General features: G+C 49.3%; 1 protein-coding gene across 3 annotated transcripts; it reads left to right on the top strand.

Moving 5' to 3' along the window:
• Positions 1 to 27675, top strand: Rab43 (RAB43, member RAS oncogene family). 3 transcript variants are annotated; one of them, XM_045152157.1, is made up of 3 exons: positions 6 to 352; positions 22399 to 22576; positions 24024 to 27675. In XM_045152157.1, exons 1-3 carry the CDS (start codon positions 155 to 157, stop codon positions 24272 to 24274), a joined length of 627 nt encoding a protein of 208 aa, XP_045008092.1. In that variant the 5' UTR covers positions 6 to 154; the 3' UTR covers positions 24275 to 27675. The 3 variants fall into 3 exon arrangements, with proteins under 3 accessions (XP_045008093.1, XP_045008092.1, XP_004665156.1); XM_004665099.2 differs by having other exon boundaries at positions 9 to 352; positions 22393 to 22576; XM_045152158.1 differs by lacking the exon at positions 24024 to 27675 and having other exon boundaries at positions 1 to 338; positions 22393 to 22529.
• Positions 27676 to 27733: the final 58 nt, after the last annotated feature.

Here is a 27733-nt window from a genome sequence, read left to right as displayed (position 1 = left end):
CCGTGGCCGGCCTTCGGCTGAGCTGATGGTTCAGGTGCCGAGGCGGTAGCTCCACGTCGCCAGACGGCCGGCGAGCTGGCGCGCACGGAGCTCAGCCGGTGAGGCCAGGCCGGTCCCTGCATCCAGAGCTCCGGTTTCGTGTTCCCGCGAAGCTATGGCGGGTCCGGGCCCGGGAGACCAGGACGAGCACTACGATTTCCTGTTCAAGCTGGTGCTGGTGGGCGACGCGAGCGTGGGCAAGACGTGCGTGGTGCAGCGCTTCAAGACGGGCGCCTTCTCCGCGCGCCAGGGCAGCACCATCGGTGTCGACTTCACCATGAAGACGCTGGACATCCAGGGCAAGCGGGTCAAGGTGGGAAGGCGGTACGGCCGGCTCTGATCCAGGCCGGGCGTCGTGGTGGTGCCGGTGGTGGTGGTGGTGGGGTTCGGGGCCAGTCCTGTCGGATCGGGCCTGGGCCTTGGTGTTGGGGAGGTGATGGGGTGGGCAGCGCCTGGACCACGTCTGAAAGTACCGTCTGGGGCTGCGGGGTGATGGTAGGCGGCGAGAACCTGCTGGAGGGAGAGCGCGTCTTCGAAGCCAGCCCGCGGGGACTCCGCTCCGCCAGGGCCCGGCGCGCCTCGGAGTGCGCGGCCGACCCTCTCCGGCGCGGCGCGGCGCGGAGGGGAGAAATCAACCAGAAAACGACATCCCCGTGACTGGGAGGGACCAGGAAGTAGCGGCTCCGAGGACCCGAGGGCCAAAAGTTTTTGTCAGTGTTTCCGTGCTGGCCACGCCTCCCTACAGTCTCTTTGTGGACCTGGCGGTGGAACTTCTCCCTCTCCACTAGGGCCAGCGCCCCGGGTGTTGGGTGGGGGGAGGGAGAAGCCCTCCCCCGTCTGGGCTTTTTGCTAGAAACCGAAAACTTCGCAGATACCGGAAGGTGGGGGAGCGGACCAAGCTTTGGCAACAGCCGAGGCACAAACAGCAGGATGTGGTTGCCACAACGTCCCGGCAGTGGTTTGATAAATGATATTTGTGATGAATGAAATCAGTTTCTTAACCTAGACGTCAGCCCTCCCTAACGTGGACAGGACACAGAATAGTTACTATCTCGGAGGTTCTTAATGGCCCTCCAGGAGTCCTTGACTTTTTCTCAGGTTTTCACAGGGGTTTGGGAACACAGGAGCCGGGCTGTCTTTGTATTCAGAAGTGAGAGGCCTAGGAGTAGAAGACCCTTGATCTTGCTGCTGCTACCGTTGGGGGCGGGGTTGGGGGGGAGGAACAGGGAGGATTCTTGTTGCCCTTGGCCAGGATACTAAGCTCTCTGTTTCTGTAAAGTTGGGATAATTTCTGGGTGGTGTCTTTCATCTGTCGTGTAAGTCAACAGTTTTATATGACCACAGTATCTCCAAGAGAGTTGACTGGGAAACAGAAATTCCTGCCTGCAAGGTTTCCAGTCTCTGGGGTTTCAGTATATTTTGGTCTCTGTGGGATGTCCAAGGGCCACGTGCAGGCAGGTAGCTTTATTTATGTAGGTGACCCCTTTGGAACAGGTGGCCAGGGTAGGTGGGTGGAGTGTATTCATGGCTGAGTTTGTGTGGGAAAAGCAGAAGCATAAAGAGCAGGGGTGCCCTTGGAAAGCTGTGCCAGGGGATGAGTGTGTGTATGTTGGGGGGGTGACCCTGTGGTGACTGTAGACAAGGTGGGGACAGTGTTCTTGTTTACCTGTTGAGATAACAACCTGTTGCCCAGTGCAGCACAGTGGACTGTGCACTGATCTCAGGTTATGCAATACATGGCTGGGTAGCATGTTATTTCTTGTCTTCATGGTCACTTCCAGATTGTTGAGCAGAAAAGCCTTGTGTGCGCAGTGATGCCTCAGCTGTACTGTTGCCCTTCCTGAGGCTATTGTGAGAGAGTTGTTTTACAGCGGGGCATTGCTGCTGTTACTTTTTGTTTGTTTGTTTTTGAAGGTAGGCTCTCATTCTAGTCCAGGCTGACCTGGAATTCAGTCTCAGCATGGCCTTGAACTCCCGTTGATCTTCCTACCTCTGCCTCCTGAGTGCTGGGATTAACGGTGTGTGCCACCATGCCTGGCATTCTTATTTTTTCTTTTTGAGGTAGGGTCTTACTCTAGCTCAGGCTGACCTAGAACTTACTATGTAGTATCAGGCTGGTTTTGAACTCACAGTGATCCTTCTCAGCCTCCAGCGGGGTATTAATGTCATGCAGGGATTAAAGGTGAGCTCCACCACGCCTGGTTCCTGATAACTTATTTTGTGTTGCAGGGGATTGAACTAGGGTCTAGTACATAAGCTCTACTAAGCCACCACTCCCAGCCTTGATCTGGGTTTTGTAAGACCTTAAGGAACCTTAGAGATAAAGACTATTCTTCTGTGGTTGGAGTTGCTGTGGGTGAGTTGGGAAGGCCAAAAAGACAGACTCAGCTTCCCAGCACCATCAAAGCAAAATATTTTTGTGAACTTCTTGTTATTTGCCTAGAGAGATCTGCTGCTAAAATGATTGAATATTAAGTTCTTAAACTTTATGGAGGAGAGAGACAGAGCATGTGAACTGGGTGTGGTGGCATACACCTTTAATCCCAGCACTTGGGACATAGAGGTAGGAAGATTGCTGTGAGTTCAAAGCCAGTCTGAGACTACATATTAAATTCCAGGTTAGCCTGGGCTACAGTGAGACCCTGTCTCAAAAAAAGAAAAGAAACAAAAGAGAGAGAGACAGACAGATAGACAGAGAGAATATGGGTATGGGTCCAGTAGGGACTCTTGTTGCTGCAGACAAACTCCAGTTGGCATGCACCATTTTTCATGTGGCTTTATATGGGTACTAGGGAATTGAACCTAGGCCTGTAGGCTTTGCAACTCCCCAGCCCCAACTTGCTTCATTTCTGTGTTCACCATTACAAGAGTACACCCTTACTCGTACCTGGAGAGATCTGGCCCCTGTCTGCTACCAGCCTTGTCTTTCTCTACACTGGTCCTGATTCTCTCTTGTCCATCCACACCACCCTCGTCGGGCCAGGACTGTTCCTGCCTCATGACCTTTGTATCATCGCTTTCTATTTGTTATACTTTGTGTCTCTAGATCCCTGTGTAACTATTTCATCATTGAAGTCTCAATGCCACCTCCCCACTGAGGCCTTCCCTGACCTCCCAGTCAGTCAGCTTTCCCATCGTATTTGCTGTTAGCACTTAAACCTGAACTTGAAATCGCCTGGTGTGTTTCCTGTAAAAGATAAGCTCCTTAAAGACAGGGGGACCCAGCTGGCTAGCAGTAGACATGGGGTGTTCAATGGGAGCCTGTTGACTAGTTCTGTAAATGAGAGGAAGCTGAGCCCAGGAAAACGGAAGTGACCCTCTTATTCGCTATCTCTTAGAAGTTAATGGCAAAACCAGGATTTGAGCCCAGAGTCTGGCTGGCTCCTAAACCCAGGGCTCAAAGGAGCGTTGGTGATTGTGGTGAGCATAGCTGCCTTCCAGGGCTCAGCTTCTGACTCCCTGAGGTCATGATGGCTGAGGAACCTAGTGAGGGTTGTACCCTCCACTCACTGAGGGCAGAGTGTGGACTTGGGTGTTTACAAACGTCTTCAGCCATAGCAGATGGCACCCAGAGCCACTCGGGCAATTATCAGTTGACTGGCACATTTAGATAGCCCCAGTGGGCACACACAGGCAGCCCCTGCATGTTCGCAAGCCTCTGCATGATTATCTCCTGTGCCCTCGCGGTTTCCTTTGGCTCTGGCTCCCAGGAATGGACTTGGAACCGGAATCTGAGTCCTGCTAGCTAGTCTTTCCGATTGTGGTGCCTCTGAAAAACAGTGCCAGATCAGGAGTCTGAACGCCTGGGGTGTGCTTCCATCCTTGCCACAACCTCAGGCAGTTCAAGCTCCTCCTTGGAGCCTTCATCCGTGAAGTGGACCACGTGCCTGCCTCTGAGGTTGTCGAAAAACTGTGGACATGTTTGAAAGAGTTTAACATTTTCCTGGCTTGTTGAATCACTCACATCCCAAAAGAGAGGCATTAAGCAAAAAGCTTCCCTTCCATCTTTGTCTCCATTAGTATTGCCCTTTTCGTCTTTCTCTCTTTATTTTTTTATTGTTTTGAGGCAGGGTATCACTGTAGCCCAGTCTGACCTAGACCTCACTCTGCAGCCCACGCTGGTCTGGAACTTCCAGATTCTCCTACCTCTGCCACCCAAGTGTTGGGATTAAAGGTGTGAGCCACCACACCCGGCTGTCCATTGCTTGTTTATCCACGAAGTATGTTTGTCAACAAAGCCAAGCCATTTATAACGTAAACCAGTAAAAGGATTTATTTGTTTCTGTTACCGTTTTCCTCTGTGGATGACAGGAGGAAGTCTGAGCCTGCCCCTCCCCCGCCCCTCACTCCTCCCCACCACAGCGTCCCCTAGGAAATCTCAGCTGGTCCTAAATCCTTAGACCATTCTGACTGCTCCTGGACTCACTCTTATCTAGGGCAACACGCAGGCCTGTTATGTAAACTAGGTTTGCAGCTCCATGGGCACACAGGCCTTAAGTACCAGGAACTGTCAGGCGGTTAGCATCCCATCCCTTTATTCAGCTTCACTGGGCCCACTGGTCACTTGGTGGTCATGTGGCCAGATGTTTTCTTTATAGAAGCTTGTGTCCCTTGGCAGGGGTTCCAGGCCTTTGGCCATTATTATTATTATTATTATTATTATTATTATTATTATTATTTTCTTGAGGTAGGGACTCTAGCCCAGGCTGACTTGGATTTCACTATGTAGTCTCAGGGTGGCCTTGAACTCTTGGCAATCCTCCTGGGATTAAGGGTGTGCGCCACCACACTTGGCTAGGCCTTTGGCCTTGAATCAAGCTGCTCTTGGCCTCACAAGTGATCTTTGTTTTCATAGCTGCCCAGGTTGCTTCCAGCATAGGGGCAGGGGGCAAAGAGGAAGTATTTGCTTTGTGCATCTGTGAATGTTTCAGTGCTGAGGTGGGCCCCAGGCATGCTGGTGCTCTGCCACCAACCTGTTCCCCCGGTACAGAGTTTCTTAAAAAATATTTATTTGATAGAGGAAGAGGCAGGGAGAGAGAATGGGGATGCCAGGGCCTCCAGCCACTGTAAACGAACTACAGATGCTTGCACCCCCTTATGCATCTGGCTTACGTGGGTCCTGGGGAATCAGACCAGGGTCCTTAGGCTTGGCAGACAAACGCCTTAACCACTGTCATCTCCCCAGCCCCCAGCATGGAATTTTTTCAGTCTTTCCAATTAAGGGTGTCTTTGCTAGTCTGTATTTTCTGTTTGGACAAAATGCATTTGAGGGCTGGGGAGATGGCTAAGTAGTTAAGGTGCTTGCCTGTAAAGCCAAAGGACCCACGTTCAATTCTGCAGTACCCACATGAAGCCAGATGCACAAGGTGGCACGTGTGTTGGTGGCATATGCTTCTGGAGTTCGTTTGCAATAGCTAACAGCCCTGGCACGCCCATTCTTCCATTTTTTTTAGGTTTAAAGTTTTATTTACTTATTTTTAATTTTTTAATATTGACAACTTCCATAATTATAGACAATAGACCATTGTAATTCCCCCCTCACTCTCCCCTCACAACTCCATTCTCCATATCAATCAGAGCCTTTTATTTTGATGTTACCATCTTTTCCTCCTATTATGAGGGTCCTGTGTAGTAGTGCCGGGCACTGCGAGGTCACATATATCCAGGCCATTTTGTATCTTATCCTTCTTTTGACTCTTATATTCCTCTCACCACCTCTTCCACAATGGACCCTGTATTTATTTATTTTCTTTTTTGTTTTATAGCCCAGGCTGACCTGGAAAATACTATGTGGTTTCTGGGCAGCCTCAAACTCACAATGATCCTCCTACCTTTGCCTCTTAAGTGCTGGGATTAAAGGTGTGCACCACCTCAGTCAGCTAAACCATTCCCTCTCTGCTTCTCCCTCTCTTATTCATAAACAAACAAAATATTTTTAAAACGACATTTAAAAGCTGGGCTTGGTGATGCACACCTTATCCCAGCACGCAGGAGGCAGTAGGAGGAGGAGGATTGCCATGAGTTTGAGGCCAGCTTGGGAGTACAGAAGGAGTTCAAGGTCAGCCTGGGCTAGAGTGAGACCCTACCTTGGGAGGAGGAGGTAGGAGGATCACAGTGAGTTCAAGGCCACCCTGAGACTACATAGTGAATTCCAGGTTATCCTGGGCTAGAATGAGACCCTACCTCGAAAATAAAAATTTTAAAGATCATAAAAAAAAAGCCAGGTATGGTGGCACACACCTTTAATCCCAGCACTCACTCTGGAGGCAAAGGTAGGAGGATCAACATGATTTCAAGACGACCCTAAGATTCCATAGTGAATTCCAGGTCATCCTGAGCTAGAGTGAGACCCTACCTTGAAAAAACAAAACAAAAGAACAACAACAAAAAATTCCATTTGACTTTTCAGTTCTGATTAGAAATGGCCAAAGGACTGTTGGATGAGAAGCTCTAGGTCATTGTGGTTGTCTGAAGAAACCCATTCTTGATACTGATGGCAAGCACCCTGCCTCCTGGGGCCGTACTCACCATGGGAAGAGAATAGAAACAGGACCGCTACAGAGATGTTCAGTGCAGTATTACCTGGGTCACATGATGGCATAACTTCTAACCATTTTACCCTTAAAACCGCTTAAGGTTTCCTTTATGGGTTTTTTTGTTTGTTTATTATTTTTGTTTTTTCAAGGTGGGGGTCTCACTCTAGCTCAGGATGACCTGGAATTCACTATGGAGTCTCAGGGTGGCCTTGAACTCACTGTGATCCTCCTACCTCCTTCTCCCAAGTGTGCATTTTACATTTTGAGTGACAGTGTTGTCTTAACTTTGTGATGTCTGGTGTGTATAGCTTACATTGCAAGGAAAGCAACTGATCTTTACCAGATAAGGACCTTTAATCTGGAGTTCACAGAGATGGACCTTATTTTATTTATTTAGTTTTTGGTTTTTCGAGGTAGGGTCTCACTGTAGCTCAGGCTGACCTGGAATTCACTATGGAGTCTCAGGGTGGACTTGAACTCACAGTGATCCTCCTACCTCTGCCTCCTGAGTGCTGGAATTAAAGGCGTGCACCACCCTGCCTGACTCCTTATTTTATTTACTTATGAGATGTATAGAGAGAGGCAGACAGAGGGAGAGAATAACAAACTCCAGATGCACACATGTGCCACCCTGTGCATCTGGCTTACATGGGTACTGGGGAACTAAACCTGAGTCCTTAGCCTTCGCAGGCAAGTGCCTTAAACACCTAGCCATCTCTTCAGCCTTTTTTTTTGGAAAAGGTATTTTTATTTATTTATTTGAGAGAGACAGAGAGAAAGAGATAGACAGAGATATATAGATGGAGAGAGAGAGAAAGAATGGGCACACCAGGGTCTCCTGCTGCTACAAATGAACTCCAGATGCATGTGCCTTCTGCATCTGGTTTTATGTGGGTACTGGGGAGTCAAACGCAGGTCATTAGGCTTTGCATGCACCTTAACTGCTGAGCCATCTCTGTAGTCCTCCTTTAAAAAAATTTTTTTTTTTTTATTTGAGAGAAGGAAAGAGAGAGAGAATGAGAATGGGCATGCCAGGGCTTTCACCACTGCAAACAAACTCCATATGCACGTGCCACCTTATACTTCTGGCTTACGTGGGTCCTGGGGAATCGAACTGAGGTCCTTTGGCTTCACAGGCAAACGCCATAACCTAAGCCATCTCTCTAGCCCAGCCTCCTTATTTTGTTGTTGCTTTTGGAGGTAGGGTCACTATGTAGTCCCAGGGTGGCCTGAACTCATGGCAATTCTCCTACCTCTGCCTTTAAAGTGCTGGGACTAACGGCATGCACTACCACATCCAGCTTGCTTATTTATTGAGAGAGAGGAAGAATGGGCACACCAGGGCCCCTTGCCCTACAAGTGAACTCCAGCTTCATGCATCACTTTGTACATCTGCTTTATCTGGGTACTGGAGTATCCAACTTTGTACCATCAGGCTTTGCAAGCAACTTCTGAGCCATCTCTCCAGCCTTTAGTTGACTTTCTGTTAATGGTGCATAATTAATTTGAGAGATCCAATGTTTTGGCTTCTTGCTCACAACATGTGTTAGCTAGCTTTACAACATTGTGACAAAGCGACTGAACAAAGTCAACTTAAAAGAAGTACAAAGGGCTGGACACATGGCTCAGTGGTTAAAGGTACGTCAACTTCTGATGGCCTGGGTTTGATTCCATAGTACCTATGTAAAGCCAGATGCACAAAATGGATTGTGCATCTGGAGTTTGTGTGCAGCAGCAAGAGGAGCTGGTGTATCCATGTTTCCATGTTCTCTCTTCCTCTCCTCTCCTCTCCTCTCCTCTCCTCTCCTCTCCTCTCCTCTCCTCTCCTCTCCTCTCCTCTCCTCTCCTCTCCTCCTCTCCTCTCCTCTCCTCTCCTCTCCTCTCCTCTCCTCTCCTCTCCTCTCCTCTCCTCTCCTCTCCTCTCCTCTCCTCTCCTCTCCTCTCCTCTCCTCTCCTCTCCTCTCCTCTCCTCTCCTCTCCTCTCCTCTCCTCTCCTCCCCTCCCTTCCCCTCCTCCTCCCGTCCCCTCCCCCTCCTCCCCTCCCTTCCCCACCCTCCTCCTCCCCTCCCTTCCCCTCCCCTCCTCCCCTTCCTTCCCCCTTCTCCTCCTCCCCTCCCCTCTCCTCCTCTCCTTTCCTTTCTTTCCCTTTAATGTGTGTGCGCGTGTGTGGAATGATAGTGCGTGCCTTTGGGCAGAGGTAGGAGGATCACTATTGCAATTACCTTCTCATGCTGGCAGAAAGCACCTCACCAAAAGCAGCTTGTGAAGGAAAGGGTTTGATTTGATTAACAGACTAAAGGGGAAGCTCTGTAAGTCTGTGTCCCCAAACACACCTCCAAGAAGGCTTCAGTTCCTGAATTGCCATCACCTGGGGGTCCAACATTCAGCACATGTAAGTTTATGGGAGATCCCCCAGTCAAACCACCACATTCACTGTCAGATTCCATCTCACCTCTCCTCCCAGCCCAGCCATCAATGACCTGCTTTCATCAGTAAGCTCTGCTTGTCCTGGATGTTACACATCAATGGAATGACATGGTATTGCTGTGCTTATTGTTAGGCTTGTTCGTAGAACATAATGTTTTCAAGGTATCAGTTATTTTTTTTATTTTATATTTATTTATTTGAGAGAGAGAGAGAAAGAGGCAGATAGAGACAATGGGCGCATCAGGGCCTCCATGTACTGCAAAGGAACTCTAGACACATCTGGCTTATGTGGGTCCTAGAGAGTTGAACCTGGGCCCTTTGGCTTTGCAGGCAAATGCCTTAACTGCTAAGCCATCTCTCCATCCCTCAGTTATTATTTATTTATGAAAGAGAGAATATGAATGGGTGCGACAAGTCCTCTAAGCATTGCAAACGAAGTCCAGATGCTGTTCATCTGGATTTACTTTTGTAGTGGGGAACCAAACCTGGGCCATTAGGCTTTGCAGGTAAGCACCTTAACTACTGAACCACTACAGAACCATCTCTCTAGCTCCTAAGATAATTTTTTTGGGGGTTGGGTTTGGAGGTAGGCTCTCCAGCTCAGTTTGACCTGGAATTCACTATGTAGTCTCAGGGTGGCCTCGAACTCATGATGATCCTCCTACCTCTGCCTCCTGAGTGCTGGGATTAAAGGCGTGCACCACTATGCCCGGCTCTAAAATATTAAAAGACAGAAATATTGTATAGTCTATTAAAATATCCTACTAGGTTTTTTGAGGTAGAGTCTCACTGTAGCCTAGCTGACTTTATTATGTGTTTGTAGGGTGACCTTGAACTCACAGAAATCCTTCTACCTCTATCTCCTGAGTGCTGGGATTAAAGGTGTGTGCCACTATACCTGATCTTATTTATTTATTTGAGAGAGAGAGAGAGAAGGAGACAGAGAGGTAGGTGGGGAGAGAGAGAGAGAGAGAGAGAGGGAGGGAGGGAGGGAGGGAGAGAGAGGGGGGAGAGAATGGGAGCGCTAGGGTCTTCAGCCCTGGCAAACAAACTCCAGACGCGTGGGCCAACTTGTGCATCTGGCTTATATGGGCCCTGGGGAATTGCAGGGCAAACACCTTAAACCACAAAACCATCTCTCCAGCCCTCAGCACTATCTTTTATTCTTTCCTCATTTGCATGCTAGCCTGGAAGGAGGTAGAAACGCAAGTACACAGTAGCTTTCTCACAATGGAGAAAATACTGATTCTGATGTCTGAGTATAGAGTTGCCGATTCTGGTTCCAGTTCAAGTGTTGTTTGCTTGTTCTTATTGTATGTGCTTTGTTCTTTCTGGAAACTGGTTTTTCGAGGTAGGGTTTCCCTCTAGCCCAGGCCCACCTGGAATTCACTATGTAGTCTCAGTGTGGTCTTGAACTCAGGGGGATCCTCCTATCTCTGCCTCCCGAGGGCTGGGATTAAAGGGATGTGCCATCATGCCCAGCTCTTGAGCTAGGGCTGACTTTTGCTGTCTGGAGCAGTAGGCAAGTAGAAAAGGGAGTGACAGGGAAGAGCACAGTATACCTGGAAGGTGCTCTGGGGTCAGGTGTGGTTGATGGCCAGAGGCTGTACAGCTGACACCTTGGGTCCTCAACTAGGAATCAAGGAGACAATGTACTTGAGACTGGTACCTGGTTTGTCAGCCCCTGTTCTTTGGGTACCTCCCCTGGTGGGTAGGAGAGATATAAAGAAGCTTCTAGTGTGATGCTTTTAATGCTGTCACCATGGTGACTGGGAAGTGTTTTTTTTTTTTTTTTTTTTTGTTGTTTCATTTTGTTTTTCAAAGTAGGGTCTCAATCTAGCCCAGGCTGACCTGGAATTCACTATGTAGTCTCAGGGTGACCTGGAACTCTCAGTGGTCCTCCTATCTCTGCCTCCTGAGTGCTGGGATTAAAGGGGTTTGCTGGGCTATTTTTTTTTTTTTTTGTTTTGTTTTGAGAGAGAGAAAATTGCTGTGCCAGTGCCCGAAGCCACTACAATCGAACTCCAAATGTGTGCGCCACCTTGGGCAGATATGTGACCTTGCACAAGCGACACTTTGTGCATCTGGCTTACATGGTTCCTTAGGCTTTGCAGGTAAGTGCCTTAACCTCTAAGCCATCTGTCCAGCTCTCTTTTATTTTTAAATATCTAATATTTATTTATTTGCTAGCAGAGGGACAGAGAAGAGAGACAGAATGGGCATGCCAGGGCCTCTAGGCACTGTAAACAAACTCCAGATGAATGCACCACCCTGTGCATCTGGCTTTATGTGGGTATTGGGGAATTGAACTCTGGTCATCAGGCTTTGCAGGCAAGTGCCTTAACCACTAAGCCATATCTCCAGCCTGTGACAGGGATTTTTAAATCCTGACTTGAAGACTTAGGACAGCAGCAGGCAGACTGTGGTAGCAAAGGCAGCTCCCATGGTGTGCCCGGGCAGCCCCAAGGAGGCAGCAGTCCAGACTCCCCAGGGCCACAGAGGTTTGAGGGTTCAGGAAGCCTTGAAAGATGTATGGTTCCCAAGAAGCAGGCACAGAAGGGGTTTGATGCCATAGACATACGGCTGCCAAGCCAAAGAGGCTAGAGAGGGTTGTTTGGAACGGGGGTAGGGGGGTCGGGGAGGAGGGGGCTGTCCAGGCATGTGCAGCTGGAGTGTGGCAGGGATGAGGCGATAGCACTCTCCCAGGCCAGCCTGATCATGCTGGCTGGGTGTCCACTGTGTTCTGAGGGTGATGATAGCTTTGCCTGGGAGGATGCCTGGCTAGGCCAAGGTGTCCCCAGCATGGGCCTTTTTTTTTTTCAAAATAGTAGGACACAGGAATGGTGGTTTAAGAGGTGGGGAGAGTTCAGTTTAGGACACAGGGCATCGGAGCCTCCTGTATGCCAGGCCCCTGTGGCTTTGGAACTTTGGAAGAAGAAGGTGTCTGGTGGCAGACCACTTGCCTAGCATGTGCAGGGCCCTAGGTTCAATGCTTGGACCCAAAACAAAACAAAAGTATCTTGAATGGCAGTAAAGAAAGCCAGGACTTAGAGATGTCTTATCCAGGCTCTCAGGGTCAAGGAAGTCAGAACTTGTGACCAAGACTGATACTCTTCTCACAAAACACCTTTCTGGATAGGCATACTCACCTAATACATCTGGTGCCCTACTGGCCCAGCAGTGCCCATCTGAACTGGGCCAGGGGACTTACTTGGAGCGGTCCTGTGTACCAGGTGTTTCTTCTGATGTGTCACGGTGAGTCTGTGCTTGTGACATTTGAATGGAAGCAGGGAAGAGTATCAGGGGCAATCCTTTGGCTAGGGCTGGTCTGAGTTTCCAACGAGGGAAGAAGGGGTACTCGGAGCAGGCAGCCAGCCCTTTGTGAGCAACCGAGATGGGACTTGTTGGCCAAGAGCGAGAGTCCTTTCCTGCATGGACGATTGTTGAGGAGAGGGTTTGATTCCTGTGGGCGGCATAACTCACCTCGGAGATGCACTGTGCTGTGGAGGAACCTCCCAGACTATGAGAGGTCTGGGACTCAGAAAGATCCCTGCTGCTGCTTGTCTCCAGTGACCCCTGCAGATGAGAGTGATCTGGGCTGGGGATGTGGCTCTGTTGGTGGAGGGCTTGCCTTGCATGCACGGAGATGGCTCCGATCCCTGTCCAGGAAGAACAGAAGGGCCTCAGCCAGCTGAGCGGTAGCATGCCCACTCACTTCACTGCCCATGGGGTGGTGACTGGTGTCTGAGCTGTTAGTATAACAGGCCGCAGCTTGTGGCCTCTGAACCTGAAGCTAAGCTCTTCCCTGGAGAAGCCAGCGGCAGGGGGAGGGGCCCTCAAACCCCACCTCCTGGTTTGACTCACCATGTCTCAAGACACCATAAAAAATAGCTCAGGAACTTGTATTTAGGTCACTCTGACCATGTCAGCATTTGTCCTGAGGAATAACTTTTCCAAGATTCTTTTCTAAGGTGAAGAAGCAGCAAAAAAACTTTCCATTGCCTGCTTCCTTACTCAGGACAGAACTGGGCTTCCCGCTACCACTGGAAGGGTCTGAGCTGGACACAGAGATGCCTTAACCTAATAAACTGGGTTGATTTTCCATGGTGCCATGTGAACTCTCAGTGGATCCATGAACTGAGAAGTCCTGAAAAGCAACTTGCAGCCTTGGCCTGAGCCCTGAGATCTTCTTTCCTAGCCGTGAGGCCCTGCTCCATGCCAGGCACTGTGCCCATTGCTGTGGTACAGGGACAAATAAGATGGAATCTCATCTTTCAAGTACTTTTATCTTTCCTCTTCTTTCTCCTGCCTGCCTGCCTTCCTTTCTTCCTTCTACCTAGAGAGAGAGAGAGAGAGGGAGAGAGAGAGAGAGCACAGCAGGAGCAAGAAGGAAGTCATGGGCACACCAGGGCCTCTTGCCACTGCACATGAACTCCACACACATGCACATGGAGGTACTGTGGAATTGAAGTAGGCTTTGCAAGCAAGTACCTTTAACTGCTGAGCCATCTCCCCAGCTGCTGTAAGGACCCATTATTATTATTATTATTTGGTGTTTCGAGGTAGGGTCTCACACTAGCTCAGGCTGACTTGGAATTCACTATGTAGTCTCAGGGTGGTCTCAAACTCATGGCGATCCTCCTGCCTTTGCCTCCTGAGTGCTGGGATTAAAGGTGTGTGCCACCACACCCGGCTTTTTTTTTTTTTTAAATATATTTTATTTGCTTGAGAGAGAGAGAAAGAGGCAGAGAGAAAGACAATGGGTGTGCCAGGGCTTTCAGCTGCTGCAAACGAACTCCAGATACTTGCAAACTCCAGACACATGCACCCCCTTGTGCATTTGGCTTATGTGTTTTGGGGAACTGGACTCTGGTCCTTAGGCTTCACAGGGAAACACCTTAACCGCTAAGCCATTTTCTTAGCCCCCCTCTCCCCCAGCAATTTTATTTTTTTGAGGTAGGGTCTCACTCTAGTCCAGACTGACCTGAATTAACTATGTAGTTTCAAGCTGACCTTGAACTCATAGCAGTCCTTCTCTGTCAGCCTCCCCAGTCCTGGGATTAAAGATGTGCATTACCACACCTGGCCAAAGGACCTGTTCGTAATAAAAAGAGATAGCCTAATAAGCTTCAAGTCACACACTGACAGCCTTGAGCCAGTTCCTATGCTGAAGCCCCTCTTGCTTGTCAAACAGGGTTGAGAGCCTGCTTTGTCTTGAGTGTTCTCTGGATGTTCCTCCTTTCTCCTTCTCTCCCTCTTCCCTCCCTTTCTTCATTCCTTCTTTGTAAAGAAAAGAGATTTATTGGCTCACAGCTCTTGGGGTTCAGGGTGATGGATTTCTTGCTGGCAGAGTCCCAAGCCAGTGCAGGGCACCACATGGTGAGACAGGAGACAGGAGCACTCACGTTATGTGTGTGGTTGAGGGGGAAGAGCACGCTTGAGAGAGAGAAAGATGCCTTTCGTATCGTCACCAGGTCCCACCAGTCCTGTGTTGTGCTGCATTACGGGTGCCCTGCCTAGCCCTCAAAGGCTTCTGAGTGTGACACACTTGAGTGAAACAGATAGTGCATCCCATGACATGGGTGCACAATGCAGGCAGAACAATGAAGCAAGACGCATGTCTCCTTCCTAGGGCTGGAGCACGAATGCCAGGGAGAGCTCCCCTGGCCTCCTGGAAGATGGGGGTTCAAATGCTAACAGTGGATACAGTCAGTTGTGGGAAAGATGAGGCTGGCACTGCCTCTTCATGGGTGCAAAGGCTGGAGGGCAAGGGTAGACTGGTCATCATTAGGCGTGGATCTTAGGTGAAAAGGACCCCAGTCTCCACTGGGAATGGGGACTCCCAGACAGTCCTCAAATGTGCAGGATCAAGGAGCCTGAAACCATAACGGACAGTCAGCACTTGGTACGTGTGCTTCCGGAGCCCTTTCTGTCCTCAGTGGGCCATCAACACTCCGGGCCTGCCAAGTGCTTATGGTCCTGATTCCACATCTCATGTAAAGGGCAGATGAAAGACCAGAAGATCCTGGATGGGAGGATTTGCAAAGTGCCATGAGCCAAGTGGGAAGGAGCTGGAAGGCCATTTGAGTGACAGGTGTTGATCACACAGTCTGGGCAGTGAACAGTGCCTCACCCCTCACTAGGGCATGGAGTGGTGTTAATGGATGGAGACCAGGTAGATGGGCAAGGCACAGGACGGAGACAATGTTCATCCCTCCAACATCTTTTTTTTTTTTTTTAAATTAAAAGTTTTAGCCAGGCCTGGTGGCTCTTGGGAGGCAGAGGTAGAAGGATTGCCATGAGTTCAAGGCCACCCTGAGTCTACATAGTGAGTTCCAGGTCAGCCTGGGCTAGAGTGAGACCCTACTTTGAAAAAAAAAATTAAATTTATTTATTTGAGAAAGAAGAGGCAGAGAAAGAGAGAGAATGGGTTTGCCAGGGCTACAGCTGCTACAAACAAACTCCAGACACATATACCATCTTGTGCTTCTGGCTTACCTGTGTCCTGGGAAGTCGAACCTGGGTCCTTCGGCTTTGCAGGCAAATGCCTTAACTGATAGGTCATTTCTCCAGCCACCCCATCCATACTATTTTTGTTTGTTTGTTTTTCGAGGTAGGGTCTCCCTCTAGCGCAGGCTGACCTGGAGTTCACTCTGTGGTACTTCACAGTCAGTTGTCATCAGAAATTGCAGAGAACTAGGAGTAGTGCCCCATGCCTTCAATCTAGGCAGGCAGAGGCAGGAGGATCGCTGTGAGTTTGAAGCCATCCTGAGACTACATACTGAATTCCAGGTCAGCGTGGGCTAGAATGAGCCCTTACCTAGAAACACACACACACAAAACTTACACACAGAGGTTGGGAGTGGTGTGTGGCATGCCTGTAATCTCACCACTCAGAAGGTGTGTAAGCAGGAGGAGGGCCACAAATTTGAGGCCAGCCTGGGCTGCAAATAAAAAGGAAAAAAAAAATGTCAAAAGAGGGCTGGGGATATAGCTTGGTGGTAGGGTATGTCACAGGACCCTAAATTCAGTTCCCAGTCATTAAAAAAAAACAAAACAAAAAAAGAGGGCCTAGAAACTCAGTGGTTAAGGCTCTTGCCTACAAAGCCTGGTTTGATTTTCCAAAACCCTTATAAAACGAGATGCACAAAGTGATTCCTTTGCAGTGAGTGGCTAGAGGCCCTGGCAGGCCCATATTCTTTGTCTTTCTGCCTACAGATAAATAGATAAAAATATGTTTTAAAAAACCATAAAGAGCAAAATAAAAGAAGATAAGGTCTTCCTCAGTTATTTATCATTTCTGGGACTTCTCATTCCTTTAATGGGTTTTATTCACTTTCATGTAGTGTCATGCTTGAGGCTGGAAAATGTCTTCTGCGTATCTTATAACGCAAACCTAGTTTTACTTGACTTTTTCTGAAAACATCTTTACTTCACTTTTTTTTTTTAAATTTTTTTATTTTTCAAGGTAGAGTCTCACTCTAGCCCAGGCTGACCTGGAATTCACTCAGTATTTTCAAGGTGGCCTTGAACTCATGGCGATCCTCTTACCTCTGTCTCCTGAATGATGGGATTAAAGGTGTGCACCACCATGCCTGGCTGCTGCCTTTTTTTTTTTTTTTTTGAGAGATTAATTTTGCTTGATACAGATCTCAGTGTGGAGGGTTTTCTTTTGGGCTCTTAGCATTGCCTTAACCATTGTTTCTGGTGAGGAACTTGTCCATGGTATTTTACATGTCTTTCACTGGCTGCTTTTTTTTTTTTTTTTTTTTTTTAATCTTTGTTTTCCATAGGTTTGGCTGTCATCTGCTTTGTTCTGCTTGGGATTGATTTTTTTTTTTCTTCTTGGATCTTAAAACCAGAATTTTTTTCGAGGTAGGGTCTCATGCTAACTCAGGCTGACTTAGAATTCACTATGTAACAGTCTCAGAGTGGCCTCTAACTCTGGGCAATCCTCCTACCTCTGCTTCCTAAATGCTGGGATTAAAGGCATGCGTCACCATGCCTGGCTCACAGTTTTTTTTCCTCCATCTTTCTTCTAAGTTTGCTGATTTTTTTTTTTTTCTCTTTTATCTATAGTTTGCTGCTGAGCTTATGCAGTGAATTTTCTGCTTTACTTAACACTTTTCAGTTTGAGGATTTCCTGTTGTTCTTACTTTTTTTAAAAAGAAATCCCCATTTCCCAGTAAAATTCCTTGTCTACTCATCATGACCATGCTTTCCTTTAACATTTTGGTTACTATTGTTTTTGGAAACGTATTTAAAACAGCTCATTTAAAGTCACTTACTCCTCCATGTCTGCTGATCACTTTTTTCCTTGTCTGTGGTTCACATGTTCTTTTGTGTTTTTGAGACAAAGGCTTCTGAGCCCAGGCTTGCCTCCAACATGCTGCCCAGGCAAGGATGGCCTTAAGTTCCTGATCCTCCTAACTCTACTTCCAACATGTGGGATTATAGGTGTGTCCTTTATACACCTGGCCCTTTTCTTGCCTTTTTTTTATGTAAAGAAATCTTCTATATTTGTATTTATATATTTGAGAAAGGGAGAGTGAGTATGGGCATGCCAGGGTCTCTTGCATGTGCCACTTTGTGTATCTGACTTTACGTTGGTACTGGGAACTTGAATTTAGGCTACTCGGCTTTGCAAGCATCATCTCCCCAGCAAACCTGTTTTTCCTTGACCAATAAAAGTTTTAACAAATGTCGGTTGTGTGCTAGAATTTATAGGCTGGATTCTGTTGCCTTCACCTTAAACTTCTGTGGGCTTGTTTTCATGTTGGGCCAGTCATTTCCCTTCCCTGTGGCCTGGGGCAGAACCTGATCTCCAAGCCCGAGGCTTGTGTTGGGGCTTTGCTCTGGCTTAGTTAAGACAGGTCTGGGGAAGCCTCTCTGTGGGAGTGGTTCTTCCTCCTGAGGCTCAGCCTTGCTGGTTTCTTGGGAGTGTCATGAGTGGGTTGTTCACAGGTACAAATGAAGCCTCGTCATTGTATCTGCCTCTGGACTTGACATTCCCTAGCATAACTCCATTACCTTCTGGTCCGTTAACCCTGGGCAGGGGGTGCTTACTGGCTAGACTTCGTGGTCACATACTCTACTCCTTTGTCAAGGGCTCGCTGGGATGCTCCATGTAGGCTTTTGGCTTCTTGTGACCGACTCCGGTCTATGGTAGTTTGAATGAAATGTTCCCTTAGGCTCATGTGTTTTGAATACTTGGTCTCCAGCTTGGCAGTTGGAGATGGGGGCTTGCTTGAGAAAGTATGTGGCTGGGGGTTGAACTGGGGGTTGTTAGTCTAGCCCTATTTGAATATTAGCTAGCTCACTCACTCAGACTCCTTCCTAGTAGTGTCAAGCTTTCCCACCATGATGAAGCTTCTCCTTGAAACTGTAAGCTGAATCAACCCTTTCTTCCCATCAGCTGCTCCAGACCCGCCTCATCTCCCCGGGCCTTGATCTCTGCTCTGTAACCCCAGTCCTGTCAGGAGACTTCTCAGGGTGGGTGGTGATCGAGCTGTGTGTTGTGTGAGGTTTTTGGGTTTTTTTTGTTTGTTTTTATTTATTTGAAAACGATGGACAGAGAGAGAGAGAAAAAGGCAGATAGAGAATGGGAGCGGCAGGGCCTCCAGCCACTGCAAACAAACTCCGGACACGTGCGCCCCCTTGTGCATCTGGATAACGTGGGTCCTGGAGAATCGAGCCTTGAACCAGGGTCCTTAGGCTTCACAGGCAAGCACTTAACCACTAAGCCATCTCTCCAGGCCTGTTTTTTTTTTTTTTGTTTTTTGTTTTTGTTTTTCAAGGTAGGGTTTCCATGTAGCCCAGGCTGACCTGGAATTCACTATGTAGTCTCAGGGCAGCCTTGGACTCATGGCAATCCTCCTATCTCTTCCTCTCAAGTGCTGGGGTTAAAGGTGTGGGCTATCATGCCTGTTTGTGTGTGTGTGTGTGTGTGTGTGTGTGTGTGTGTGTGTGTTTCGAGGTAGGGTCTTGCTCCACTCTAGTCCAGGCTGACCTGGAATTCACTATGTAGTCTCAGGGTGGCCTTAAATTTATGGCGATCCTCCTACCACTGCCTCCCTAGTGCTGGGATTAGAGGTGTGCGCCACCACGCCCTGCTTTTGTGTGAGTTTTGCAGCTTTAGGGGCTGAAGCTTGCTTGTGTTTGCATCATTGAACAGTGCTGCTCTCTGTCCTCTGGCTGCTCTGTGGGGACGGCTCTGTCAGCAGCCTTGCTGCCCTGGCTTCCCCGGGCCAACCTCTGGCCTCTGCCAGCCACAGCTGGTACTCAGCTGTAGTCTTGGGGATCTTTCCCAAGGGCCTGGGCACTCCCTTTCTTTTGTTTCTCTTTTCAATTGAAATCTGTTCCTTCTGATTTTTTTTTTTTTTTTTTTTTTGAGGTAGGGTCTCACTCTAGCCCAGGCTGACCTGGAATTCACCGTGTAGTCTCAGGGTGATCTTGAACTGATGGCAATCCTCCTACCTCTGCCTCCCGAGTTCTGGGATTAAAGACGTGCGCCACCACACCCAGCTCCTTCTGATTTTTGGTTGGCTTTTCCAGGTAGGGGGACCTCAGTAGCTTCCTGAGAAAGTGATAGGGCAGGAATTTTCCGACAGTTTTCTGACAATGCGTCAACTAAACTAATGGTTGGGTAGAAAATTTAAATCCCTTCCCTATTTCTAAGGCGTTGTTGAGGATCTTACGTTCTTTTCTTTTCCCCATTGTTCTGGAATTTCCATCCCTGTGTTTTGTTGGGCCTGCCTTCTTCCATTGTGCCTGCACCTAGCGAGCCCTTCCCTTAGTGGATTGGAAAGACTGGTTGGATTTCCTATCCCTGGTTTTACCTTTCTTTTTTTCCCCTGAAACTCATGATATCCTGATTTCTTGATCTGTGTCTGTAATTATTTTTCCTCTTCTACCTCTATTTCTTCCTCACTTTGGAGGGGTTTCTTCAGCATTACATTCTTTCCCTTCCTTGTGTTGTAGTTTTCATTTATGTGATCTTATTTTAACTTTTTCAAAAACTTTATTTTCTCTCTCTCTCTTTTTCAAGGTTGGGTTTCAGGCTGACCTGGAATTCACTATGTAGTCTCAGGGTGGCCTCGAACTCAAGGTGATCCTCCTACCTCTGCGTCCCAAGTGCTGGGATTAAAGGCATGCGCCCCCACACCTGGCTTCCCCCATCCTTTTTAAAGCACTGTTTTGGAGCTGAGGGTATAGCCTAGGGGCACAGCACATGCCTAAGAATGCTACTACTACCAGATTGATGGTGGTACACCCATTGTCATTCTGCTCTCTTCTCTCTGCTTGCAAATAAACAAACATATTAAAAAATAGATAATGAATAATGGTGTCCTATTCCTTTACTTATTTGCACATGTGTGCGTGTGTATATGTATGTGTATTGCACCGCTTTTTGCATCTGGCTTCCATGCATGGCTGGGGAATTGAAGTCTGTTCAGTAGGTTTTGCAGGCAAGTACTTTTAAACACTGACTCATCTCTAGTGTTCTTTTTTTTTTTTACTCACTCTAGCATAGGCTGGCTTGGAATTCACTCTGTAGTCTTAGGCTGGTCTTGAACTTAAGGTGATCCTCCTACCTCTGCCTCTCAAGTACTGGGATTAAAGCCATGCACCACCATGCCTGGCAAGTGTTTTACTCTTTTGTGGTACTTGTCCTATTTCTGCAATTCTGGTGACATTTGGAGGCTTTTGTTGTTTGCTTCCTCCGAGTTGCCCTTTCCCAGTTTCTTTGGCCTGTCTCATGCGTCGAGTGCTGTACTGGACTAGAGATGGGGCCTGAGCCAGTTGAATCCCAGACTTGGGACCTTTCACTTGTCTGATCTGTGTGAGCTGGTGGACACCATGAGCTACACAGTGCCTTCCTGGTTTTCTTAAGAGTCTCTTGGCTGAAGCAGAAATAGGAGGTCTCAGGAAAGGGACATTTTCCTTGGCACATTGTAGCCCAGAGTTTAAGTCTAGGATTTCATGTTGTAGCTGGAAAAATGGAAGTGACTCCACTGTGCCGAGCACAGGAGCCTCACCTTGCTCTTAGGACAGATTGGGGACCTAGAAGTACCCAGAGGCTAGGGCGTGGCTTAGTGGCAAAGCACTTGCTTGGCATGTGCAAAGCGCTGGGTTTGCATTGGGGTGAAAAAAGGTAAGTGAAATGCTTGCACCAGCTAAGGAATAGGACAGGTCTGAGCTCAGTACCAACGTCAGGCTGGATCCCCAGGCCTGGGGAAAGGTATGTTCTGCCTGTGATTCCCCAGCCTCGCTTCTCCCTCTGCCAGTCTATGGACTATCCAGTAAAATATGCCGTTAAAGAAGCCAGCTCCAGGCTGGAGAAAGAGCTTAGCCATAAAGGTGTTTGACTGTGAAGGTAAAGGACCCAGGTTTGATTCCCCTGGACCCACGTAAGCCAGATGCACAAGGGGCACATGCATCAGAGTTGAGTTTGTTTGCAGTAGCTAGAGGCTCTGGCATGTCCATTCTCTTTCTCTCTCTCTGCTTGCAAATAAATGAATAATCAAAAAAATAAAATAAAAAATCAAGCCAGCTCTAGCACATGGGGATCTCCTCTCCCAGTCCATGCCCAACAAGACTCCTAGGGTAGGGGTCTGGCCTGTGCTTATTAAACAAAGACATGGGAGAAAGATTCTAAGTTCTGTGCTTTGCCCAAGCTGGTGGAAACAGTCTTGAACTTAAAAACCCAAAGGGTGGGATTGGAGAGATGGCTAAGCAGTTAAGGCACTTGCTTGCAAAGCCAAAGGACCCCACATAAGCCAGATGCACAAGAGGCACATGCATCTGGAGTTTGTTTGCAGTGGCTGAAGGCCTTGGCACATCCATTCTTTCTATCTGCCTCTTTTTCTCTCTCCATCAAATAATAAATAAAGATTTTAAAAAGCCCCAAGGAAGGGCTCCGCCCCATCATCCTAAAGGCACCCACGGCCCAGCCTCCCCACCACCAGTTTGTACTAATTACTAACCCTAATAATGAGGAGGCCTTACATCCATGACCAAGTGAATTTTTTTATTAAACAGGGGAAGGAACACAGCTGTATCACCATCATTGCCTCATAGCACCTAGCTCCCTGCCTGCGGGCTAGTCTCCTTAGCTGTGAGCCAGCTCACAGATGATTATGAACTGAGGTTTACAATCACCCCTAATCTCTTGCTCAGGGACCCCAGAGTTCTGAGACAAGCTGCCTCCTACACTCACATCTTACTAATGTTGGGTCACTGAGTTCCTTTCTAAGAGTCTCAGAGGTCTGTCCCAGTGAGCCATCTAGGCCAGTAGTCCTTCTGCTCTGGACCTGGGTCTGTGGGGTCACCCTCCCTGTTCTTGTCTTTGTGACACGTCACTGGGTTCATGTGATACCCCTTTCTTCAGCTGCAGATCTGGGACACAGCCGGCCAGGAGCGGTTTCGTACCATCACCCAGAGCTACTACCGCAGTGCCAACGGGGCCATCCTTGCCTACGACATCACCAAGAGAAGCTCCTTCCAGTCAGTGCCTCACTGGATTGAGGACGTGCGGAAGTACGCAGGCTCCAACATTGTGCAGTTGCTGATAGGTGAGCTGGGCCCCTTGGTGGCTGGAGGGTCCTCGGGACCAGGACCACATGCCCCTATCTCTGTCTCTGCACTTTCCAGAGCATAGGGAGGGTGGAAACTTGGCCAAAAAGGGAGCCAAAGGTTGAACTGGGGGCTTTCAAATCCTGATCCCATTCAGCAGTTAAATGTATTTCTTTATAAGTTTACTGCCCTGGGTTCAATTCTCCAGTACCCTGGTAAAGCCAAATGCATAGAGGCTCATGTATCTGGAGTTCATTTGCAGCTGCAGGAGACATGTGCATTCTCTTTTCAAAAATTTCATTTATTTATCTGAGAGTGACACAGGGAGAAAGAAAAACATGGCCTCCAGCTACTGCAAACAGATTTCGAGGCCTGCACCACCTTGTGCATCTGGCTTATGTGGGAATGGAAATGAGGTCCTTTGGCTTTGCAGGCAAGTGCCTTAACCGCTAAGCCATCTCTTCAGCCCTCTCTTTCACTTTGTTTGTTTTTCAAGATAGGGTCTAAACCTAATCCAGACTGACCTGGAATTCATTATGTAGTCTCAGGCTGGCCTCGAACTCATAGCAATCCTCCTACCTCTGTTGGGCTTTAAGGTGTGCACCACTGTGCCCAGCTCTGAGAAGTTTTTTTTTTTTTTTTTTTTTTTGTGAGAGTGCGAGAGAGAAGAAAAAGGCACAGAGAATGAGCATGACTGGGCCTTTAGCTCCTGCAGATGAACTCCAGACATGTGCATCCCTTTGTACACGTGTGTGACATTGCTTGCATCACTGTGCATCTGGCTTACATGGGACCTGAAGAATCAAACATAAGAGTTCTTTGGCATTATAGGAAAATGCCTTAACTGCTAACCCATCTCTCCAGCCCCTCTGAGAAGCTTTTTAACATACGTGGTCACCCAACAGGCATGTATGGCTGTTGACTTGAATGTACATATGAGACCTGATTGTGGTTCCAGGGAAGGATGCACGTTATTGTCCCCTGCAATTTTCCATAGCACCCACCTGTGGTGGGATTAGTGCTCCCTGGAACTGCACTACCCTGGCAGGAACAAAAGGTTTCTCACTTGGCCCAAGTGCTGCCTGTTTATCCAGGAAATTTCTAGAAAACATTTTATTGTAGAGAAAAAGTAGTTTAAGTAAAAAAAGTTAATTTAATAAAGGCCAGAGCCAGTGCGGTGGTGCATGCCTTTAACCCCAGCACTCTGGTGGCAGAGCTGAGGATCACTGTGAGTTTGAGGCCACCCTGAGGCTACATAGTGAATTCTAGTTCAGCCTGAGCTACAGTGAGACCCTACTTCGAAAAATCTAAAAAGAAAGGTCAGTTACAATACCCACCTATACTTTCCAGAGTGGACGGTGGGGCACGTGTGTGGCTCTCTAGAAGGGTCTGTATTTGTTTGGTACATGTGCGTCTCACCATACTCTACCTGATCTTTCTCCGCAGGGAACAAGTCGGACCTTGCCGATCTCAGGGAGGTCCCACTGGCTGAGGCTCAGCACCTGGCCGAACACTATGACATCCTGTGTGCCATTGAGACATCTGCCAAGGACTCAAGCAACGTGGAGGAGGCCTTTACGAGGGTGGCCACAGAGCTCATTATGAGGCATGGGGGCCCCATGTTCAGTGAGAGGAGCACTGACCACATCCAGCTGGACAGCAAGGACGTTACCGAGAGCTGGGGCTGTGGGTGCTGACCAAGGGGCAGGGCAGGCAGGCCAGGTACCTCCCCACCTTCTTTGTCTCGGGCCTGCCAAGCCTAGCCCTCCAGAGCCAGCCCTCCAGGGCAATGGCTTTTCCAGAGCTGCTGAGTGCAGCCCTGCAATTCTATACCGCTGGCCTGGATGCTGAGTGGGAAGGGTGAAGGAGAGCACCCTGTGCCAGAGGCTGTGGGCTCAGGGCAGGGAGGAGGCCATCATGCCAATCAGCATTTGTCCTCCATGGACTTCAGAGTCCAGGACTGGCCTGAGTCTGTCGATGTGGCCCACAGTGGCAGAGGGGCCAGTATAAGCCACAGTGGGAGCTGAGGTGTGCTCCCTGACCTCCTTGTGGTAGGTTTGACTGGCTCCTACTGTGACTCCCGCTGCCGTGTCGCAGGTTGCTGCTGTCCAGGGATGTGGCTGGTGCCCTGGGTTCTTCCAGGTCGTGCTGAGCAGCGACACCTTGCCTGGCAACCAGATCTGCAGACGGGTGCCGAGCTCATCCAGAAGGAAACAGTGTCTGCCCATCACTGCCAGCTCAGAGTTCTCAGACGCCTCCTTGGGGCCTGGCTTACTGCCTTACCAAGACCTCTTGAGATTTTCTGGTTTTCCGTGTGGCTTCTCATTTTCATTGGCACAAGTGTGGAGTCATGGCTAATGGCCAGCCGGGGACTGTGCTGGCTTGGGGCCCCAAATTTTGCCATCAGGTTGTAAAACCAGCTAATCTTCCAGCACTGGCTCTCAGGGGCACACAGGGTTAGGGGGATGTGATATGAAGTGAACATTTATGGGAAAGGAAGGCAGCTTGAAGGGGGCAGCTCAGTGGCAGAGCCCATGCTTAGTATGTGGCATGTCTGGATCAGCTCCCACCAACACCAAGCGGCTGCTTGTGTTGCACCCCAGTGGCTGAGGCCCAAGGGCCTGGTTGCCTGCAGGCCTGCCCCAGATACAGAGATCTTCCCTACCACAGCCAGGAGCGCCCACTTCCCCATTGGTCTTGACTTGGCTTGCAGTTTCTCAGAAAAGGCAAGGCCCTGGTGGTTCTTGGCCCAGCCATTTTCATCCCTCTGGGTCCTCACCAGCTTCAGCCTGTGCTGTGTGGAGAAGTCGAAGGGCAAAGGGTAGAGGTGAGGCTCTTGGCACTGTCCTCTGGTAGGGTTTGGAGGTCATCGTGATTGGGGCTGTGGGGTCTGAAGATCTTTCCAATCATAGACCTTCCATGTCAGCCCATTTCTGCCCTAAAACCCCCTCAGCGTAGGCCCCACGTGAGTAAACTGCTCTCAGGCTCCAGAGGGGAAGCACATTAGCTATGGGCTGTTGGCCACTGGGTAGTTCAGTCCCGGCCTGCTTTCATCTACTGCCCCAGCACTCTAGTCTATCGACCCCTTTCTTGGGCCCGGCTAGCCGCAGGGCTGGAAGCAGGCCTTTGCAACAGCTCCATGGCAGCCTGACAAGGCAGAGCTGGGGCAACTGACATGAACTCTGGTGCCCATGAGCAGAGAGCGGCTTGAGGGATGATGAGCCTGGTTCAGGAGAGGAGGAAGGTGGCTTGAGTGCGCCAGAGCTTGCACTGAGTGCTGTTCGGGATGGGATTCACTGGGGCCCCCAAGGTGGCAGCTGCCGGCTGCCTGGTTTTCCTACGCCTAGTGGAGTCAAGTGGGGCCTGGGCTTATACTGCTGGCAGGAAGAGGTGCTTCCTTTGCCTGTCCATCCACACACAGTCCTTGGGGCCATTGGGATCTGATGTTTCACGAGTGATCCTTATGGAGCCGATGTTCTGGGGTCCCAGAGGAGGGCAGAGACATGCTTTTAGACAAAGCACAGTTTGGAAGTGGCCAGTGGTCAAAGCCTGACCCCTGCTTGCCTAAGATCTTGGGCTTGTGTCTGGTTCTGTCAAGTTCCAGAGTATGACTGATCACCTGAACACAAGTACCAATCCTGCCACCGTTGCCCACGACCATCTGTGAAGCTTTGCCTGCTGTGTAAGACCAGGCTCTCCTAGGGCTGGGCCTCTTCCTCCACGGGGCCTAGAAGAGAGCTGGCTCACCAGTGATGCAGCTCACTCACTGGCCACCTTCGAGTCCCGCTCCACCTCCAAGGTCTGGAGTCCATAAGGCCTGGCCTGGAAGGCAGGAGAGCTACACCTATTTGGGCCCAGGGAGCCTTCAATGGTGGCCTCTTGGCTCACCTAGCAACCAGTGAAATTACCTAGAGTCCTCCTTTTTGGCAGTCCTGAGATGCCAGAGGTGTGGGGGACTGAAGCCTTGCCCCTAAGATAGAAGCCATCCTACTCCAAGAGTCTCCTTGAGCCCTTTATCCTCCTACCCTGCCATGGTGACTATCCTGCCCTCCAGTTCCACTGCCAGGTGACAGGTCTGGGAAGGCACACCAGGCCCCAGACCCCAAGATAGGCTCACATGTCCCAGATGTGCATGGCCTCTGCAGGGTGCCCCGCTTCCCGCCAGCACCTTCTGTCCTCTTCGGGCCACTCCACCAACTTGCCTTCTTTTCACTGAGGATTTCCACCCAAAGGTTGTACCTTGAGAGGTGATGACCCCCCCCCCCTCAACCACAGGCCTCACCCCCAGTGGCCCTGGCAAGGATAAGTTCTTCCCTTGAGCCTAATGGGGCCTGGTTGTACTCCATTAGGCACTGGTACCAGAGCCCTGGGCTTGCCCTTTGCAGAGGCACCTACCTGCCCGGGTATGCCCCACGGAGGAATGGGTCACTGACCCTCTGGGTCTTGGGCCTCTGTCAAAAGGAGACCTAGGCTTGAGTTAGAAAATAGGGAAGTGTGTGAGTCAGAAAATAAAACCAGCTTCTTTCCTTCCCTTCAGAAGGCTTGGCGGCCTCCCAGCAGCCCAGGGCCTCTGGGGCAGGAGAAGTTTAATCCCTTCCTTTGTTTATAAATTACTGAACAGCAGGTGGAGGCTGGGGAGCTGAAGGGCTGAGGGGGAGGGCAAGCAAGGAGGTGCCTGCTGGAGGAGACTGGTGGGGTCAGAATGACTGGGGCTTAAAAACAACTGTGGCAGGAGAGGGGAAACACTTGATCCTACCCCCTAAGATCACAGAAGAAGCTCAGGAAGGAGTCTGGCCCCAAGGACATAGGCCCACTTGAGGAGCTGGAGGGAGCCACTGGTTCACATTGAATCAGCCACTCATCCTCCGGGGGCCACACGCTGGAGCCTCTAGCCAATCCTGACCCTTGCAGGGCCTTGACTGGTGCAGCCCTGTCAGCCCAAAGGATGCTGGTTGCATTGGGAAAATTGCAAGTTAGTTATTTATGAATATGTAAATCTTTATATATAATCTATTTTTGAAACATGAAAAGTTGCCTTTATGGAGACGTCACAGAGCCAGTGTACACTTCTTCAACCATTAAACATTTCTGTACCGAGTCCGCAGTGTTCAAGTTTGGTCCTGTTAACCTCTGAGCCGACAGCTGGCGAACAGCTT

Source organism: Jaculus jaculus, chromosome 6 (assembly GCF_020740685.1).
Source record: "Jaculus jaculus isolate mJacJac1 chromosome 6, mJacJac1.mat.Y.cur, whole genome shotgun sequence".
Lineage (NCBI taxonomy): Eukaryota > Metazoa > Chordata > Mammalia > Rodentia > Dipodidae > Jaculus > Jaculus jaculus.
This window is presented reverse-complemented; position numbering and strand designations above follow the sequence as displayed.